At 40.1% G+C, this 21344-nt stretch overlaps 1 protein-coding gene across 2 annotated transcripts in view; it reads left to right on the top strand.

Moving 5' to 3' along the window:
* Positions 1–470: 470 nt before the first annotated feature.
* The window catches only part of palm2akap2 (PALM2 and AKAP2 fusion), a 111884-nt gene continuing 91010 nt past the window's right edge, over positions 471–21344 (top strand). Inside the window, exons 1-2 of one of the 2 annotated variants that reach the window (XM_084745544.1) lie at positions 471–611; positions 12763–12814. In XM_084745544.1, the coding sequence (XP_084601670.1) occupies positions 568–611; positions 12763–12814 (96 nt within the window). In that variant the 5' untranslated portion in view covers positions 471–567. The remainder of the gene's footprint in view (positions 612–12762; positions 12815–21344) is intronic. The other variant, XM_084745545.1, reaches the window with a different exon arrangement.

Genomic DNA, 21344 nt, shown 5'->3' on the forward strand with positions numbered 1-21344 from the left:
TCTTTAAATAAATCCATCCTCAGTCTCAGAGGGGAAAGGTTGTTCTCAGGGTAGCAGCTGAATATGGTAGGTTTGCCACTCCTTTCATTATACTGTAACTCCCCTAAGGCTCTCCTTCTCTCTATCTCTCTGCTGTCTCTTTACCGTCCTCTGCTGTCCCATCACGCCTTAATCATCCTCCTCCCCTCTTTCATCTCCATCTCTCTCTCATTGACAGCATCACCTGCACATTTATACATGCAAACACACAACTGACCACTCTTTCTCTCTCTCTCTCTCTCTCTCCGTCTCATGCTTCCACCCATCCCCTCCTGCTGGCAGTGCAGGGCGATGCAGGAACGGCGGCGGCAGCAGCAGCAGCAGCTGCTCTGACACATTCTGGCGTGACGATAACACACCGTGAAGCCAGGAGGAAAGAAGGAGGAGGAGAAGATAAGGAGGAGGAGGGAGGGAGGAGGAGGAGGAGGAGAGGAGGAAGAGGACACAACTCTGTCAAAAGGACACTGAGGACAGGAGGAGCAGGAGAGGAGGACGAGGAGAAAGGAGAGCAGAGGAGGTGTTGCAGCCATGTCAGACACACCTTTGCAGAGCAACGGCACGGCGACAGCACCGTGAGTAGATGATCTTTATATCTTTCTATTTTTCTGTCTATCTATTCCTCCCATCTCTGCTGTCCTTCCCTGCATCCCTGCACCTCTTTCCCCTCCATCTGACAGGCTGGGTTGTCATGGGAACGGGAGCTCCGTCATGGTGAGGCTGCTGCTCAGTCATGACTGGCGAGGAGACACGCCGTACACCGTGTACACTCCTCCCTCTGCCTCTCCTCTCTTTTCTTCACTCATGCTCACACTCTCCTGCAAACCTCTCACCTCTCCACTCATCAGCCTTACTCTTGTTTTGTTTTTCTCTTTCTGTCACTGTCTTCTTACGAAACCAGTCTTTTTCATCCTTGCACTGTCCCTCAGCACAGATACAGTATGTGTCAGTGTGTATCAGTGTGTGTGTGTGTGTGTGTGTGTAACGTTGCATGGTTAGAATAGTCGATGTGGAGGCTGCAGGCTCGGTCCAGCCTCTGTGTGTCAGCTCAGTCCGCCATGCTGCAGACCCCTTCCTCCTCCTGTGTGTGTGTGATTTGTGCGTCTTCATCTGAAAAATGAAAATCAACCCCCAAAAAAGACTTAAAACTTGCACATGCATTCATATCTAATGCACCAGTGGCTGTAAAATTACAGCAAGACTAATATGAAGCACGCACTGGCAACATGCTCAGAATCGTGTAACACTGGTAGCATCTTGGATTGCTGTTCAGATGCTGACTGTCAGGTCTTTGATGATGTGTCCCAGAAGTAGTGGAGATGTGCAATATCAGCAGATTTTCACTTCAGTCTGACCCTTCAGTTGCATTTCTAGATAAAAATAGATTTTTTTTAATATTTAAAAAGCACAAAAGAAGAAAAAAGTATGAGAGGAAAATAGGGAAAATACCCCTGTATTTTACATAAAGCAGTTCAGTGCAAACCAGGAGTGATATAACTAAATTTTATAGCCGTGTTGTACCAAGCCTACGACATTTCCATGAAAAGTGGTGTTTGTTAATGTGGTCTTTTTTCCAAAGACAAGATGTCCATGTTTTCAGAACACCAGATAATCTCTTTGAATGGAGCCAAGTGTCAGATATGCTGTTGGTATTGGGAGAAGTTAACCTTCAGGGCTTTCTCTAGAAAGACTTTAGGAAGTCAGGTGATGTGGTTTAAGAGCAACAAAATCCATGTGGGGATGTGGCAGTGGTGGATGAATGACTATGGTAGCAGCAGATAAAGGCTTTCAAATTAAATATCATTCCAGCTCAAAACACCCATGTTTCAGACAATATGATGAAGCTTTAATTATGTGCATGTGAAGCAAGTATATCTGCAGTGTAGTGAGTTTTTGAAGTGTTTTACTACTGTAATATTGCAGATTTCTCTGTTGTGTATCTTGGGTAAACTTCCTCAACTCCAATGAAAAGAAGACAAAGACACTAATGTTAAATCTACTTAATAGTAAATAGTAGGTAAAAGGAGAACTGAAAAGCTTTGGAAATCATCAAGCAGCTGAGTTCGCTGGTTTTTCCTGCGTCTCACTGAGATGAAAAACACAAAAATCTGTAAAAATCATTTTTGTTGCACCTGAATGTGCTGCGATCAGCTGCTATATAAATTGTTGTGGGGAGAAGTAGTGACAGTGATACTGTTGTGAGAACAGGAGAGTGGGAGTTGTTCTTAAACATCCAAAGCTTCGTGGGTGTACTGTGTTGTATTCTACTGAAGCTACTTTTGGTGGAGAGATTCATATGGCTGCTAAAACAACAAAATCCAGGAATTCCGACATTCATGATGAGGATTATTACTGTTCTTTGGTGCTTTTGAGGGATTTTTCTTTGAAAACCAGAAAGGCTCATTTATATAAGGTACACTGCACTGTAAATTAGTACCATACTGCATCTCTGGGACTAAAGGGACTTGAGACATATTACTATGGCTGGGTTAGACCACCAAGGATTAGCCTCATTTTTAAATCTCAGTAAATCCTTAACTTTAAATTATGTGTCACATCTAAACCAAAGGAAGAAAGTTTAGCTTTTACTCCAAACTGAAATTAAATTTAATTCTATTCCACCAAATTTAAAATGTGATTCAGTATTATCTGCGTTAACTATATAAAGTATATGTGTGTAATATAATGTTGAATTAACTTTTTAGCCAGCTAGCAAACAGATAAAGTTTTACATTTTAGAGTGGCCTTTTATTGTGACTTCTCCACTTCTTTGCAATAATCATGCTATAATCAGCATCATGAAAATTTTGAGCAAAAACAGAAGTGTTTATATTCGTGTTCGTGTTGAGTATATGCCATGCTGGGCACACAGACGGTGCATATTTGGTTCTAAATTTAAAGAACCCTGTAGATGCTGCAGGTTAGGGGCTGCTGAGCAGTTAGTCGATTTGAGGGATAACTAACTTGCGGCTCACCTGCAAGCCGAGAGCCTTATTCAGCTGTCAACAGACAGCTGGAGTGACAGCCTGGAGTGATTTTCGGATCTTCTCTGTCAGAGCCGCGCCCATGAAGCAGGCAGAGAAAGTGCAGTGAAGCATGTGAAGCAGACATGCTCGGTCGGCGCATCAATAGTTAATGTTTTAATTGGGAAAATGAGACAGTGCTGTCATGATTCGGTCTATCATATCACATCTTTCCTGAGCTCTGTCTGTTTTCCTCTGTGCTGCGGGCTCGTTTCTAATCACCATATACACCGTCCTCTCTGTGGGTTGTCCACTGATTCAGCAGAAAGACAAGGTAGTATTTGTGGTCATGCAGAGCGCAGACACCACAGTGGCAGATGGCCCATTCTCTGGTGCTATTTATTGCACACTCAGGGAAGACTACAGAGAAGAGACTCTTAATAGTGATAAAATGAAGTGAGCATGTGTAGTTTGACATAACAACCCAGAAAGACCACCAAATTGACCCATATTTGTGTTTTTGTAGTTTGCGTTATATTTTATACAATTGTATCAAATGTATCAAATTAGATGAAAACTAGAAATATGTTCTTTATTAGACAGTATTAGACCCTTTATTTATACCCTTATTATCTTTAACCCTAACCCTAACTGTGAAATAAAACACAATCCATCAACCAAAAATACCAGACATTCATTGAACAAAACAAAAAATTAGAAATTTTGTCAAGCAGGTTTCATCATTCTTGTACATTTCACAGACTAACAATTAAATAATGAATCAAAAAAATAATCAACAGATTAATTGATAATGAAAATTACTGTTAACTGCATGCAACTCTAAATCAAAGCCTACTAGGTCTCCTGTGTATTCCTGACTGTGGGAGCAACTTCCAAGTTCACATTTATTCATAGGGCACAATTTCATACACATGTAATTCAATAAGTGCTTTACATAGTGAAAGATGGTATAAAATGTTAAAACTTAAGATAGACAGAAATAAAATGAACCAAATACTCATTTACTCAAATGAAAATGAAAATACCAGAACATGAATTATGAACACCAGGTAAGAGGAGATGCGTAAACTATGCAGCAGAAGAAAAATAGATTGCACTCAGAGAAAGAGGGAGCAGAAAAACATGCTGAAGTGGTGATAATCTAAGTGTCTGGAGGCCAAAACATCTGCTTCTCCTCTCAAATGCATCGATTAAATGCTAGCTTACAGAATAACAAAAAGCCATATAATCGCATGCAGACACGCAGCATACTGCAAAGATATGTGTGGACATGCATGTGAATTCTTCTCTCTCAATATAAAATCATCCTTAAGAGAGAAAAATAAAGTGCAAGAAATGAGACAATAGAATGAACGGACACACAGAGGAGGCAGCTCAGTTTACTGTTTTAATCAGAGAGCTGTACCACGAAGCAAGATTAATGGATTAGCGAGGTATGTTGAGTCTTAAGTCATGAAGGTGGTTCTCTTTTAACTCAGCTAACTCACCCTGGTAACTTATGCTAAACTCATAATATCATATCATGTTATAAGCTTGAGTTGCTTAAAGCCAACGGCATCCAAAAGTTCAGCTTTTCTCACTTGGACTCACCCAGACATGTTTTTTTTTTTCTTGTTAAATTAGACCAATTTTGCAGTGGAAGAATAAATATACACAGTAACAAGGACTGTGCTCTGGGAATAGGCTATGTTAAATTGAGGGGAGAAGGTGCAGAAAATAAGTTGTCAAGGAAGGAATTTGAGATTTTTAAATATTTTGTAATAGCTTTTACTTAAACTGTGTGTGCAGACAGACAGACAGACAGAGTGACACAGAAACACAGCTTGACCTCCTCCAGTGATGTATAAAATATGAATGAGATCCAGGTCTGGCACTCCCATAGCCAGAAATATATCTGTTTGTTTGGGTTGCTTTTTCTCTCCCCCTCCACTCTCTCAGACACACACGCACACAAGCGTACACGCACGCGCACACACACACACACACATACAATGACTTAGTCTGCAGCAAAGGCCAGTTAATACCAGATGTGTGGCTCTATCTGTGTATCTCAGTTATTTTGAGGAGAATTGAAATGCAGGAGTAAAGTCAGGAAAGGCAGGCAAATGAGATGGCTACATTAACATAACACACACACACACACACACACACACACACACACACACGCGCGCGCGCGTGCACAGTTTTTCAGACTTATTTTCTTTGTCCATATTTGCTCATTCCCTCTGCCTCCTACTCACCCTTTGTATGTTGTTATATTTTGTGTGTTTGTGTGTGTGTGTGTGTGTGTGTGTGTGTGTGTGTGTGTGTGTGTGTGCGCGCGTGTTTTCCTGCCTCTGGTTCCACATCTGGAGGCCATTACCTCTGGGCTGGGATGGGGGGGAGGCGGGGCCGGGCTGGCTGTGCAGTGAGGTCATCGCGTCGTCGTGGCGATGCTGAGGAACAATGATGCTGTTGTCTCCAACGACGACCAAGTATCGTAGCTGACGCCAGAATTAAGGGGCTCGGGGGGGAGGGAAGGGGGTGAGGAGAGAGTTAAAATCAGGGCAGAAAAGTGGGGTACAAAGGAAATAAACTAAAAAAATGTTATAAAGAAGTAGAATAATGTTGAAGTTAGGAAGTATGATTTGTAATGACAGTGCGAGTGGCCAACATAATGATGTGATTGGTGTAAATCCAGGTCAAACAGAAACTCTCACAGAGGCCAGAAATCTTCCACGGCTGCTGGCTGCAAAGTCAGACAGCTGCAGAGCTGAGCCTGCTTTCAAAACATAAACTATATGTTACCAAGATCCCAAACAGGTCATGGTTTATAACCTGCATGTGCCCACATTAAAGATATATAAATAAGTTTTAACGAGGGCGGGTCTGAGGGTTAAACAGTACCTTTTTTATTTTAGTATCTTGATGGTGACCCTCAAGCGAGCCTATAGTGTATTAAAATTGTGCTGTAGGTTGAATACATGGACAAAAGAATGAAAAATTTAAAATGATATCTACCAAGTCACATGTATGCAAAATGTAAGCATCTTGACAATGTAAAAAAAAAAGGTTGAGAAAACTCATAATTTTTGAGGCAACGATCTTCATGTACTCCGTATTCTTAGATTTTTTTGAATCAGTGTCAGACTGTTTTGAAATAAACTTAACAAAGTCGTGCCAACCTATTTACTTTTCATCTTTAGATAGACTTGAATCTCTTAAGTTTTAAAAACTAAAAAAGTTGCATTTCAATAATTGTAAACCTGATTTGTCATTATTTGGGTGCTTGTAAATTAAATTAATACAACTGAAAATACTAAATTACTAAGCATTATTCACTTTAACTTCAGTTATCTTTCATTTTTTGAAATACAATTTGTAGGATTTCTAAAACTCAAAATTTTGAGAATTATCTCAACAAAACATTACAAGCTGGTTGATATTTTTTTTCTTTTTTAATTTAAGAGTTCGAGTTGGGCTCAAAACTCAAAACTCTATTGAAGTAAGGGGCCTTGAATTTTTTTTTTTTTTTTTTTAATTCCAGCTCACCAGTATGCACTACAACTAACAACCATTTTATTTTTACACCAAACATATAGTTAAGAAAGTTAAGAAATCCTGCTATGTTCAGACTAAACTTAACAGTGGAAAGAGGGAAAAAAAAAATCAAAATTATATTCTAAAGATACTGTGTGGAATATTCAGAGAATCCTTGTTATTGACACCTACAGTCATCAGGTTAACTGCAGTCAGCATCCTGTTGCTCATGCTTGTACTTAAACCTACTGAGTGCACTTAGACTTCATTCACTGGCAATCCAAAGTGATTAATACATGCATTTTTTTCACATAACAGCTCAAACTTGCTTTAATTGATTTTTTTTTTTGCCAGCTTACGACAGTACAATCAGCTGCAAACATTGATGTGCAAGAAGTTATGTTAGCAAACAGTTATTTTGTACATCCAGCAGACACGAGGCAACATTAGCACTAATTTGAAATCAGATCTGTTGCCACCTGATGAATGTAAGTTTTAATATTTCCTCTCTTTTCAGCTTTGTTTTGGTCCCCACCAGCTCTTGAGGGAATTATCTGGCTCTAGAGGATTCGACATGTTCACAAGCTAGTCCATAACTTTGTCTACTGTTTTGTGCTGGGCAGGTAGTGTGAAGTGGTTTGTCAGGGCTTATTCAGTGAAACAGTTGCCTTGGAAACAGCGCAATGAGAGTAGAGGCAGTCAAACAACAAAGTAAATTTGTGGGCTGCAAAACCAAAATAATAAGATTTTGTACCCCTGTTAAAAGGGTTTCTTGGGAGAGTTTCTCCCTACCTGAATCAAGGATCTTAAGGACAGAGGGGGCTGTACACTGCACAGATTGCAAAGCCCCCTGAGCTAAATTGTGATGCATTTGAAATTGCCATTTAGATGCAATTTCACTTTATTTCATTTAAGCTTGACTTGACTTAAGACACAGACTAGACATTGTTCCCTAGAGAGCTGAAGGGAACTACATGCTGCAACACAATTCACATTACTCATAGTCATTTGACCCACTCTTTATAAAAAGTGCAGCTTTAAACAGTGTAGTATTTATTTATCTCACCAGCAAACCAGGACACTCAAATCAATGTTGTACTAGTCATATTTTGAAAAAAAGAGAGAATAAAAGGAAATTTTAGAGTAAAATCCGCCCAGCAACCAACATATAAACTGTCAAAAAGGCTCATAGACTAGATTAATGAGATTGTCTTATGATGTAGAACGTTTTTAGCTCATCTTTTAAAGACTGTTAACAATATTACAGATTATACTGCAGCATTTGCCGTCATATTTGCCAGTCAAGGTTCATAAACCTTTAAAAAGGAGAACAAAACTACAGTAGGTGTTAATGTAAGAGTCATAAAGACAAAGAAATTTTAACTTTTAATTTAGTTGATTACAAACTGGAATTTATATCAATAAATTTTATGAGGAGGTTTTCTTCATAGTACCTGTTGCAAACTTATAGAATACACTTCAATACAAAAAACACCACTTATATCAAAAATATTACATATATAGAAAATTTGTTGGGACAGTGTATGTCTTACCAAAAAAAAGAAAAAAAAAACTTTAAAAATTATATATACCAACACTCAACTTTTAACACTGTTAAAAGTTGTGTCCCAGATATCTGTCAACTCTGTAAGATTTGTACAATAACATGATTTAAACAGGTATGAAAAAAGTGGAGTACTGCTCAGGCACTAGCTTTTGTTTTTCCACAAATTAATTAAATACAGTAATATTACCATCAGATGTGTGTCAGCCATCACATGTAGACTCCATAGCCCTTCTAAATCAAAGCTATGTAAGAATTATGGTTAAATAATGTATATTTTAAATAGCATCAAGAGAACTGGCTGCTCACTATGACTATGATGTGAAATGGAAAAAAAATATGACAAGAAAAAATAATAAATATAACATTGTGATGTCCAAGTTTAATAAAGAATTAAATCACAAAGAGGTTGGTCCATTACAAGGTTTAATAGCCAAGAGTTTGATCTTTTAGAATATATTTGCTCAGCAAGAATGAGTACGAAATGGAAATTGTCAGTTTCTAGATTTTGTCCTTTTCCTTGTTAAACACAAGTGAAAAGGACAAGGTGTTTTTACTGCTAGCCATGTACAAAAGAGTTCCAAACTTGCAGCAGATAAAAATGTCAGCACTCCTGAACTGACAAGACAACTGACAAGAGACTGTTATGTGCGGTAGTTTCAAAATGATATAAAAACACCTTCAAGTTACCGTAGATGCCTCATGTGATTTTTCACAGCTCCGTAAGACCTCTAAACATCCAAATCCCAGAGAAACGTAAATGTTAAACTGCTCACATGCAAATCAGAAAGTTACGGCTGAAGGCTGGATCCTTTTTGATTTATTGAAATCTTCCAGCTGCCCAGTGGCTTTACAGGACAGATACTCTCCAGCTGCAGTTATTTATTATGCATTTTTGTTGGAGTAATGCAGTGGCTGTTATGTCAGTGTGTGTGTGTGTGTGTGTGTGTTACATGCTTCTCTATTCCCAAGAGAGTCAGCCAGGACTGCTGCTGCTGTTTCTCCTTATAAGGATGTCTGTTTGTGGAAGGAGGGATGGAGTAAAAGGAGAGAAAGAGGAGGAACAAAAATTGTCAGGAAGAAATTGAAGGACAGGTGGGACACGAAGAATAGCGGGGGCATCACGGAAAGAAAGGATGAGGGGAGGGACGGGGATTAGGAGGAAGAGAAGGACGTAAGGGATGGAAAGAGAAAAGAAAGGAGGAAGAGAAAGGTGAGAGTTGAAAGGGAAAGAGGTAAGAATGGATGGAGGGCAGTGATGCACCATGGGATATATGTAGGAGAGATGCATGTAGAAAAGAGGGAAAAAGAAAGAGAACAAGAGGGAAAAAAGAGGAACGGATGTCAGGAAGGATGGAGGAACAAACAAATTAATATAAATGTGGCTTTAGGGAAAGAATGAAAGAGAGGAGGCAGAAGAAGAACGGATGGTGAACCAGGTGAACCTCGAGAGTTAAAGTAGGGAGAAAAGAAAATTGGGACACAGGTAACAGTGACCCATTTACACAAGCTGTGCTTTTGTCTGTGTGTGTATGAAGTTGTGTCGTGCCAGTGCAGTTTGTACTTCCAAAGCTGTTCCACCGATCTTCATCTGCATACATCAATTCATCAAGTGACACGATTATCTTTTTTTTTCCATCCTCTTCCTGTTTTTCTGAGTAAGAGGCTTCTATTGATGCCACTTTGAAAGGCGCTGGAATAAACGTAGGACCAGAGTGACCAGAAATAGATCCTGAAGAGTCTGCTGCTGTAGGTTTGTTTGTGTGTGGGCAGCCTCTATCAAAAGATCAGAATATTTCAAAATGATTGGTAACATGCTGTGTTGCAGGTTTTGGCACTTTGTTTCTTTTCTAAAATTGAGGGAAATATACTGCATGACCCCAACCACAAGAAAAGTGCCTGTTTTCAGCTTATAGTGCAGTGATGGCCTGGGAGTGGAAGTCAGCAGTAATTCTTTTGACTAAAAACCAAATAGCTGAAGGCTAGGATGCTGGGAGGTGTGTGCAATATCATAATGCAGTGGCTTCAACTGGTAAGTAAGCTTTGCTTTTGTTTTATTTTTTTCATGTGTACATTTGCCATTTATTAAAATAATTTACTAACAAGGAATACATTTATTTACATTGTATTTTTTTGGAGTTTAGATCAAATTTTGTGACCGCAGCATGCATATTTCCAATTGTGAGCTAATGAGAATGACAATACCTTGCGAGATCATGCAAGAATCCATCTTGCCCGGCTTTAAGTTCTCAGCATAAGTGGGGCAGCCTATCAGCATCCTAGGAGAGACTACTTGCAGAAGCATCCATGGTTGTGACTTGTCTTGAACAAATAATGGCGGCTCTTGAGGAGGTTAGCATAGGTAATACGCTAATAGAACTGGAGAGTATTTCTTCATTGAAAGAAGAGCAAAGAATGGTTCTGAGGGCTTTTCTTGATGCTGATGTTTTGCTCTTCTCCTGACCAGCTTCGGCCAACTGGGTCCACTGGTTGGTTAGACATGATAGATGGTTCATCCAATCATGTGTTTTTTGGAAGCGCCTGCCCTTTTTACCAAACAGGGATGACTTCCCAGATGGTTTTATGTAACAAACCATCTGACATGGCGGGTTAGAAATGTCATGCCATGATAACTGAACTGATTGGCTTGTATGGTACATTCTTGACAACTGGCAATAATAAAAATGCCAATAAATTACTGAAATCTAAAATCAGTGAAAAGAAAGAAAACTGTGAACACCCAAATAGTAATTCCTACTCTCCATAAAAAGTGTATTTTAGTCAGAGATGTGGACTTGAGTCACATAACTTGGACTTGATTCGGACTCGCGTCACAAATTTGATGAATGTAGACTTAACTTGATAAATTAAAGGACCTGCAACATAACTTTAGTTGGACCTGAGCATTTTGATGAAAAAAGTTATTCATCATTTCCTTTCATTTTGACCCAACTGACTATGAATGTTAGTCAGTCACATCAAGTTAACATTTAATTCCCCAGATCCATTTTGTTTGGACCAACAGCATCCAATCAAGTTGCAGGTGAGAACCATGAATAACTAAGGTTACGTTACTGAGCTCCAGTTGGGAAAAAAAAGAGACCCATGATCATTTTGTTTGCACACAAAAACTGTGTGGTGGTGAATTAAATACAAATTGCAGTGTGCGAACTGTAGACAGGTGGAATATAAATGGCTCAAAGATGCAACAGAGACGCAACATCCTCCCAAATTCTTTCAGCATTTGAATGTAGCACAAAGATGGCTGATTGAGGCTCTTTTGTTAAAAAAGTTGTTTGTTTTGTGACTTGTGCAAAGACTTGAGACTTATCTCAGTAATAAATAAGCCTAAATCTGGTTCAAGGAGCAATATGTATTGATTGTGCATCCAAAAATGAGATCTGATGTCCAAATAGCAAGTTGGAGCCATAGATTGTATATTAAGTAGGTTGATATCCTGTTTAATATACAGTCTGTTGTTGCAAGTTCTTTTTCCCCACCCCTCCCACCCAGATTAGAGGGAGCTCAGGCAGGCTGCAGGAACAGTTCAGGAGCACAAGACGAGTGCCACATTGTAATTTGACAATGATAAGCAACGACAAATCCTACACTCCTGTTTGAAACTTAATTGTTAATTGTCAGTGTAAAGGTAAGCCTATTATCATTAAAACAAAAGCTCACTGATCAGAAAATACACACTGTGGAGTTGGAGATCAGTGACTGCCTGCCAGACTCCATTAACACAATGCTCAATTTAACTGTTATACACATCTACTCCTTCTGAAAGATTATTAATTATTTCTTAGGAATCATAAAGAGACACTTACGGCCGGAATACAAATGTCAAAGGAAGAAACCACGGCTGTAGTGTTATTTCAACGCAACATGTTTCCTTAATCTCTGATGACATATGATGGTCATTTTAAGATTTATTACAGTAAATATATTACAGATTTCTCCTTTAAAATAAAAGATCAAGAGAAAAAATATTGGATAAAAGTTAGTCTTAGTTAGTCTTCAAAGTGTTAATGCCCCATTTTCTCATTGTCTCCTCTCAGCATTCAAACATGACAATTGACTCCTCTGCTTCCCTTTTCTGTACTCGTTTTAATTTTACTCTGAGCTCTTCCTCTTTCTCTCCCTCGTTCCTCTTTCTCTTTCCCTCTCTTCTCGCCCCCCCCACCCCAGTCCACCTTCATGCCATCACTCCTCTCCTCTCCCTCCCCTTCCCCTTCTCTCTCTCAGCTGCTCCTCCCAGCTGTTTAATCACACATGGCTCATGCCTAAAAAAGAGAGAGAGGGAGGGAAAGGAGGGGACGAATGGGAGGAGAGACGGAGAGTAGCAAAAGAAAGAGTGGCTAATACAGACAGAGAAAATGCGAGCAGAGTGTGAGGCACATGGCCAGTGAATGAGAGATCTTTGCTTCCTCTCAGTGCGAGCTCCTTCTCCCACTGTCTCCTCTCTCTGGTTGGATTACTGCTGAGGAAGGACCTCGTCTTTGGATACTCCTCCTCTTCTTCTCTTCCCTTTCTTTCCTCTGCTTCCCTCCCCTCTGTCCCTCTACCTTCGCTGAGGGACTCCAGCTCTCTTGTCTACCCAGATCTCACGTCTCTCTTTCTCCTTTCACCCCCCTCTCCCCTGCTTCCCCCCTCTCTCAGGATGTCGTGTGAGGAGGCTCAGCTCCACAAAGAGAGGCTGCAGGCCTTGGCGGTAAGTCCGAGTGTGTTTAAACCATCTGTTTCTGTGTTTCTTTGACCTTCTGTCTGTTTGTTTTGCTGTCTGTCTGTCTGTCAGTGACTACACGGCCACCCTGTCTTCATCTCTTTCGGTATAATATCTCGCCTAACTGTCTGGCACCTCAGAGTCCCTACAACTCCACCAGTCTGTCCGCCTCTTTCATTACAGTTCCCTCTCATTCTCTGTCAAGCTCTCTCTGCCTTGTCACATTATTCATTCATGTTCCATTCACCTCAGTTCAAATACATGTAGAAGGACGGGAAAAGCACCTGATTTTGTCTGTTTGCTGTTTACGGAGTTTATTGAACCCTGGCTGATGATTTGTATGGCATAAACAGTGTAGGTGCTGAACATCACAGTGACCTCTTGCCTGAAACTTAACACCAGAACTGCTGCGAGCAGTCATTCTGACCCTTTGAATTCCAAACTGTAAAATCGGTTTCGATAAATACCCAGTTAAAGCTATAATTTGTTATATTTCTTCATTAAAATGTATTAAAGCTCTTGACATGTTAAATATTTTGTTGAGTTGTGTATTTACATGACCAAATCACATGCAGAGAAATGCGTAATTTATACAAGGTAAACAGTATATTTTTTTCATGACAGAAACATGTAAAAATGATCACATAGTCTTTGCCTTTTGTGTAATTTATATAAACCATTTTAAAAGAAAATACAGACACTTTTAAAAGAAAAAGTTAATTTAACAGAGTTTTTGTAAAAGGTCAAAATGTTGTGGTCATGCTCGTGTTCACATAGAGCAACAATGGTTTGGTCTGTTTTATTATGGTTCTTAAGCCAAACTTTAAAATATGAGCTAACAAAATGTAAACAGAAGCTGAAGTTAAACTGGCTCTATTACCAATACACCTGACATTCAGTGTACAATCTGCATTACACATTCACATTCGCTAGAAGTCATCCACTTTTGCTTCTGTGGTGGCAGACTAAATGCAAACTAAGACGACAGAAGCTTCAGTAACCATTGTTTAATGCATGTCAGTTTGCAACAAGGAGTCATTTTGCTTTTAAACCATTTAATTAAAAAGCGAAAAGCTTAATGTGTTGGGAGCCCTACAGCATGACATCATAGCCTCCTACACCCGTTTTTGTCACATAAAACAAAGTGATTTTTGTTGCTCTCGTTATAACATGCTTCACTCCCTCACCAGCCTTCTTTCCTGCACTACTGCTGTGTTCTGTTCGTCTCAGCTTTCATCTTCTTCCATGTCTTTTTTTTTTTTTTTTTTGTGGGGGGAACCAACTCATAGGAAAGTTGGTGGAAAATCAGCTCTGTTTTTGGCCAGATGTCTGAGGTTTTTTAGGTGCATGTGCTCTCCAAGGTAGAAGGTGGTCTAGAATATGTTTCGATGCTCGCCGTTATGTTTAATGATCACGCGGGGGCATCTGTTGAAGTCTTTGGCTCGGAGCTGGTAGGACTTCAGAGCAACGGTTAAACCGGGATTCACTGCCTGGGACTAAATTTGGCGCCAGCAAGCAACCACAGCATACCACACACACTCAAGATGCATAGAGGCACAGGCACACGCACACACATTCATACACACAAGTGGGGGGAACAGCGGCAGTGGCAGATGGAGAAACTATTTTGGCCACGTTGATCATGGCAGCCGTACCAGGCTGCATGTACTTTAACCAGTCAGCGCAGAAAGAGAGTGGAAAGTTCTCACGAGTTTGAATAGAGAGGAACAAGCATTGCTGTTTCTTGCATCAGTCTTGTTTGTGTATTTGGCAATACACTATAAAATCATTGATTACGCTATCATGTTTATGAGTTTTGGGTTGGTGGCCAAGAAAAACTGCTGGATAATCTGGTGGCAGCTGTCATAAACACTACAAAAACTGCTCTATGTAGTCTTATTCTACCCACAAGTACTATCAGAGATCCTACTGTAAGTGCCAAGAGCTTTGACACACATTAAAAGTACAGTAAGGTCAGGTGTTGAATAGAAGTAAATCATTTGAGGCTCTTTGTCTCCTCCAAATGAGCATCTGTCTTGTCTCAGCTGTGTGTGTGTGTCGTATATCAAAGACAATAACAGCCCTAATAGCTTTCAAGCCCCACCAGGCACTTAAATAGAGATGGGTTACTATTACACTAATAGTACTAACAACTCTCTGAGGCATCTAAGCACTCTGTAAGCCAACCAGTGCAGGTCCAGTGTAAATACAGTAGCTGGACAAAGTTTCCCAGAGCATCTCAGAGGGGAGGGGAAGGAGGTTATAAAACATCTTCTGACTGTCAGTCAAGAGCAAGCACTTCCTAATCTGGTGGCAGCTTTAGCACAAAAAATGATCTATAGTCCCTTTTACACTGGACTGAAAAACCCACTAACACACCTTCTAATATTTACTAACATCTGGCTTTTGCCTTCAATGGGAAAAGGTACAATTGGCATTGATTCCCTGGTCTAATACAGTAGTCAGGTATTTATCAGCTCCACACGGAGTTAACGCATGAAGGTGGGTATTTACTGATGACACACAAACAGTGGATAAACACATATTTCTGATACATTATTCACAATAAAAGAAATGTTGTCTTCATCTGCAGTAACTTAACACGACTCCCATCCAGCTGAAAGCAACCATGAAGCGGTAAAATAAAGCAGATACCTGAAAGTACAAACAGTGACAAAGAGAAACTAAACTCCAAACCTCAGAGATTCAGTTAGAGGCAACAAAAGTACTGAGAGCTGAACACAGACATACAGCTGATTTACTCACATTTTAAAAACCCGCATATACACACTAATTTTTGTGAAAAAACTGTTCATGAAAATTTTTTAAACTGTCAAGTGGACAATGTGTGATTGATAATTGGTGCTGAATCTAGACAATATTGTCTTGGCTTGTCTGTCTTTGTCTTCTTTACCCTGCTGAGAGTTGTACAGTGCATACACTCACACTCACACACTGTCTCCAGTCTGCAGCTGACATGCTAATGATTTCATCAATAATTGATACTCTGAGATTTCATTGTCATCACCATCAGTGTCTGACCTCATCAATACTTCAGCAGATCTCGAGCCAAATTGGAAGCTTCCTCTAAAATCAGAGCCAAGGAGGATTAGACCAGTCATCTGCGTGTCTGAGCCGCCTGAACTTCACACAACTGCTGAATGTGACACTGATTTTTATTAACATGTCATATTGACTTAAAGTTTGAGCCTTTTACAATGCTTCATCTATTGAACCGGACCATAAAACATCACTGTCCGGTGGCAGATAGCTGTCATTATAATGTTCATTTACCACAGAGACAGGTCTACGTGCTGTGTGGCTCATGAATAAAGAATGGCATTAATGGCTTTGAATCACCAGACCTATTTTTTTTATCTGAGCAGAAAGGACGACATACCAATCTGCTCAATCACAGCTGTTTGAGTGAGACAGTGTAGTGAGTCTGTCTCATTCATTAGTAAGTCTTCTTTATAACACATTAGACTAGCTATTCATGTTTAAGAGTTCACAGAAATGTGACTCTAGACAGCTTTTCGGGGTCAAATAAGCTAATTTCTGCAATTTTGTTTTGTTTGTTTGTTTTACACTCTGTACAACAAAACAAAAAATATATAATTATATTATATATAATTATATTAATTTATCATCCAGCTCCAGGAATAGACACTAATATCATTGTATTATTATTCATATTTTAAACTTTGGCCCCATGGACCACCAAACCCTTAAATTCGGCCAAAGTACAGTTTTGGTGGCCCAAATCTAAAAACAAGTTAGTTTAGGAAACCATTCTCTCCCAAAATTTTATTGCCACTTCATTTTGTCATTGTTTTCTGTAAGGATTGCGTTAGCAGTTTGAGTAGGCTTGGTACCCATCCTTCACTAGTCCAACATATAGGTAGCTAGCCAGTGTCGAGAACTGTTCACTGTTTTCGTAGAATGTTGAGCCGAAAAAATGTGAAGGAACCAGGATGTTTGTGGAACTATCACTGTTTTGTTGGCGAGGGCTGGAAGTATGGGGATAAAGCTTGGTGGCCACAGGGGTCCATGTACATTGAATATTTGGTGGCCACAGAGTAACTTTTTGTGGCCATTGGCTATCAGGCCTTGGTTAATGGTGAAGCCTGCAGCTCTAGAATGACTTCATACTGCAAGCATGCTGTCTGCCTTGTGATTTTATTCCTATATATAACTTTTTCTGTAAGTGCTTTTAAATTTCCTATTAATTATTAAAGGAGCAGATAAGCAATGAACCCCATGTGCCATCCTTCCTCTCCTACACAATTTATTTACAGTAGTTTTATTGCAGCATTTCTTCCTCATCATAACTTGTGTTAGACTTAACTCCATTTAACGTGGCTTAGTTTTCTTTTGTTTGTCAGTTATTAGCATCCAAACTAAAAAATGTTTTCCTGATTGGTTTGTTTTCTACATAATAAGATCTCTTAGAGTGTTAATCATTCGGTACAACAGAGGGCGGGACATTTGCCAGTGTTTAATCAAAGTGTTGATTAGTCAATTGGATCATTTGTCCGCCACACACACACACACAAACACAGAAAGATTCCCACAGTCTGATAGTGATTACGGCCTTTCAACTGCCAGCGGTGCGGGTTTCCATGGTTACTAATTGGTCAGATTAGGGAACAGTTGTGATGTCATGTTGTTAAATGCAGACCTGTAATTGGTGTATTATTAACATGTAATTATGGCAGTCGGATGGAGCACAGCCTGGTCAGAGCTCGCTAAAAAACCTGATTGCGTGTGTGTGCATATGTATGTGGGTGTGTGTGTGTTCTTTGTAAATTTGTGTGTGTTCACCAAAAACCCTGCGTGTGGTTTTGAGATCAACCAATGACTGATGAGCGCTTCATCTTTCTAATTAGCTGTTGCTCTTGTGGCCTGCCAACCGCATTCGGCATGGCAAAATACATATGTGTGCGTGTGTATGTAAGTGAGCGTGTGTGTCTTTATATGCAGTCACTGACTTACTTCTCTGTAGTGTCTATGATATGTTTACACAGATGACCTCAGCCCTTTGGACTTTGCGCTGCCCCCAGACACACATACACACACTCAAATGCACACAAGGCCACAGATCGTTTGGGGCCGAATCTAAGGGGAATTGGGAAGTGGTGCATGAGGAGTGAGATGATGGCGGTGTGTGTGTGTGTGTGTTTGTTGGAAAGACAGAGAATGAGGAAATGACAGCTGCTGGCACTGGAAACTAGACGGAGACTGAGACAGAGATATTTTATTGTAAAAAGATCTTCAGCTCAGCATCTAAATCTCTGTGCATGTTGTCTCTCTTGCTGCTTTATAAATATTATTAACAATCCTGCAAGACTAATGCAGAGTTATGAATGATTGTATTTCCTGGATTCAACCAGTGGTTCAGTAATCCGTGTAGCTCAGGGTGCTTGTGGACGCTTGTCAGTGTTCTGGATCCACTTAGCGAGGTCTAACAGAGGGAAGTGAGTGAGGCAGGGTGAAGGTGAGGGGGATGCTGTGGCCAGACCCTGGCATGCACTGAGATTTGTGACTGTGGCGTGCAGTAGAGGGTAACGGGCTGCGTTAAGAGAGGTAAATAGAGTGGGGGGCTGGGCCACCAGTAAACATGCGTGGCTCCAGTCTGTGCAGTTTACTCATAGACTGGCAGCACTGAACATTTGAAAACAATTTGGTGGTAACACTTCTTGTTTGAGCATCAATAACTAAGTGGTTATTCATGCTAGATCTCTCAAACTTTGATACAAAGTACCCGTATTTTTTTACTACAAATAAAACTCAGTTGGACCTCTCCTGCATAATCACTGATTATGTTAGTTAATGTCAAATACAAAGAGTTCCATTGTTATACGCTACCCTACTACTGGTGTGAGTTGTAACATTTTCTGGGGATAGCTGTAACAATGAGAGGTGATTCCACACTATCCAATTTAAGAAATATCTTTAGTGTAGAAAAATAATAATCGGTTTGAGAAGACAGAGTAGTGCAAACAATTGAAAGTGACAAAAAATGTGTGGACTGTATTCCTGAATGTACGTGTGACACATAAGGGTTCAGTCGCTGTCACGGTTGTAGCAAATGTAGATGAGCTGTGGTGTGGAGGCTTTGTGGGCCCAAAACTGACATCGTAATCACGTGACCCACACTTCTTTGGGCCATGGTTTTCAACGTGCTCCACGCACACAGGGCAGAAATTCTCATCATATTAATGAAGTGTTACAACTGTCCCCACCCCAGTCAGCCATGACATTGCTAACTGTTTAAGCATGAGGGCTTACTTCACCCACACTTGACTGTGTGTTTGTGCAAGTGAACGGCATGTCAGGGATTTAGGATATTTTGATTACACCAGATGAGCAGTATGGGGGCATTTTGTGTGTGTGTTTTTTTTCAGTTGTTTTCTTGAAAACCAGTTTGAAAACTGTCATTCACTTACATTGTTTGATTTTGCAACACTGCTTGCCTGTTAAACTCTGAATGACTAGAAACTATCCCTTCAAATTAAAATAGAGAAACTGCTTCTTTGAGTTGCGTAAGACAAACCAATACAATACAGTACAATACAATACAATACAATGAACACTGGGAAAAAATAATCTTGATAAAAATGTACTTTCTTACCTGATAATCAGTTTCTCATAGAGACTGACACTTCTTCTGTGAGCACAAAAAGGAAATGGGAGTGGACCATATTGATGACATCACCACAGCGCTTTTCAAATTGGTCAGACTGACAGGATTACAACTACCCAAATGTTACAACACTCCTCAGTCTCCCCTAATAATAACTTAAGGCTGTGATCACATTTTTAACACACTCACCTTTTTTTCTGTCACTTTAAGTTGTTTTTCCGCCTCACTCGGGCTATCACATCTGAATTATGGGGCTCAGGTTTAATGGTACTGCCTTCTGCTCCAAGTCAAACATACCTGTTGAAACATTTTGATGGCCTTGAAGCAAAGATTTCCAGTGAACAGTTTGTTACTGATTAGCATTTAACCTTCTGTCATTTGATTTTATTTGTAGTAATTTTATCTTGAAAAGAGTAGGTAATGGAAGTGTGATATACTATTGCAAATTGCTGTACATGTTGTGTTGCAGAGCAACAAGAATAGCCGAATATAAAGTCCTTAAGATTATTTGTCCCTGTGTTATTTGCACAAATCAAACACATCTGATTAAATCAGACACATTCCTGTAACAGTTCATGCTTTCTAACTGAGACGAAATTGGACACAACTTTCCAGTTCTGCATAAGTGCAGCTAAATCAATTTTTTCACATCTTCATAACATATGTTTGTCATCTTTTGAGCTTGTGTTTAGTTAACACGGGAACTGACTAATTTTGTTAGATTGCTTTCATGTGTTCTGTTAAATTGGAAATAGTGTATATGCAGAGAACACAAATATACAGATATTGGTTTATGATGAACCACTGGAGTCACTGCGTCAGTTTAACTGCCTGCATGTGATTGCTCAATGGGCTTCCTGAATTAGCGTCCCAGGTTTCGAATATTTGGCAGAGTGGGTGTTGCCAGCCACCAACAGAGCAGATTGGCTCTTGGACAGGCAGGAGGTGGTGAGGGGAGGCTTGGTTTATGAACTTCAGCAGTTTATGGGGTGGGGAGTATGCTTGGGGCAAAGTCATTTTGAGGGGGAAGAGGGGGTGTGGTTTTTCAGGCAGTAGGGGGTCTTGGGCACGCCAGGCATTACATGCCGTCTAAAATTAGCAGCAGCTGTCTACTGGACATTCTGGCTTGTTTGTGTGTGTCTGTGCGTACATGCCTGTGTGTGTGTGCAAGTGAGTGGGGTTGGGATTCACAGACACTTGAGACAGGAGAGGGTGGAACGCATCTCTAGTGGACTACACTGGTTTTGAAATTATTTTCATGACATTTGAGCTTAATTGGGTGGTAAACAATGCAGAGTGACAGGACAGACAAATACTGTAGAGGACACAGAGACCGCCATGCAGCAAAGGTCATATTCACAGTCACAGCTATGAATGCAACAAAATATTAGTCTCATTACTCTCCTGATAACAGTTACACTTTGAGTGGCAGAGCAGTTGGGGTTCTTTGTCTCCTCATGAAGCAGATTTCAGGAGGGATTAAATAAATGTTCCGTGTTTTGTTTGTGTTTGTCCACGTGAATGAAGAGGTATTCGTACTCGTGCCTCTCCTCAATATGGACATGATGAGTATGGTCACCACCTGCTGCTATCGCATGACAACGGCATGCAAGACATTTCAGCAATGTGCTAAGTTTGCAAATATTGACACCACCATTGGCTAAGGAGTTAGCAGCTTAGCATTCTGTTCACTGTCGACCTAACAAATTAGCATTGTCTGAGGAGGACATCACATGCAGTCACCAATAATGGCAAAATGGACTCTTTAGACAGGAGCAATAAAACAACAGTGTATGGGCAATAGATAGCTCATCAATACCAATAAGTAAATTGTCTGTCAGAGATCCCTCCTGCAGTGAGCATGCTAACCAC

Source organism: Lutjanus erythropterus, chromosome 20, assembly GCF_056507025.1.
Source record: "Lutjanus erythropterus isolate fLutEry1 chromosome 20, fLutEry1.hap2, whole genome shotgun sequence".
In the NCBI taxonomy this organism is placed as follows: domain Eukaryota; kingdom Metazoa; phylum Chordata; class Actinopteri; order Lutjaniformes; family Lutjanidae; genus Lutjanus; species Lutjanus erythropterus.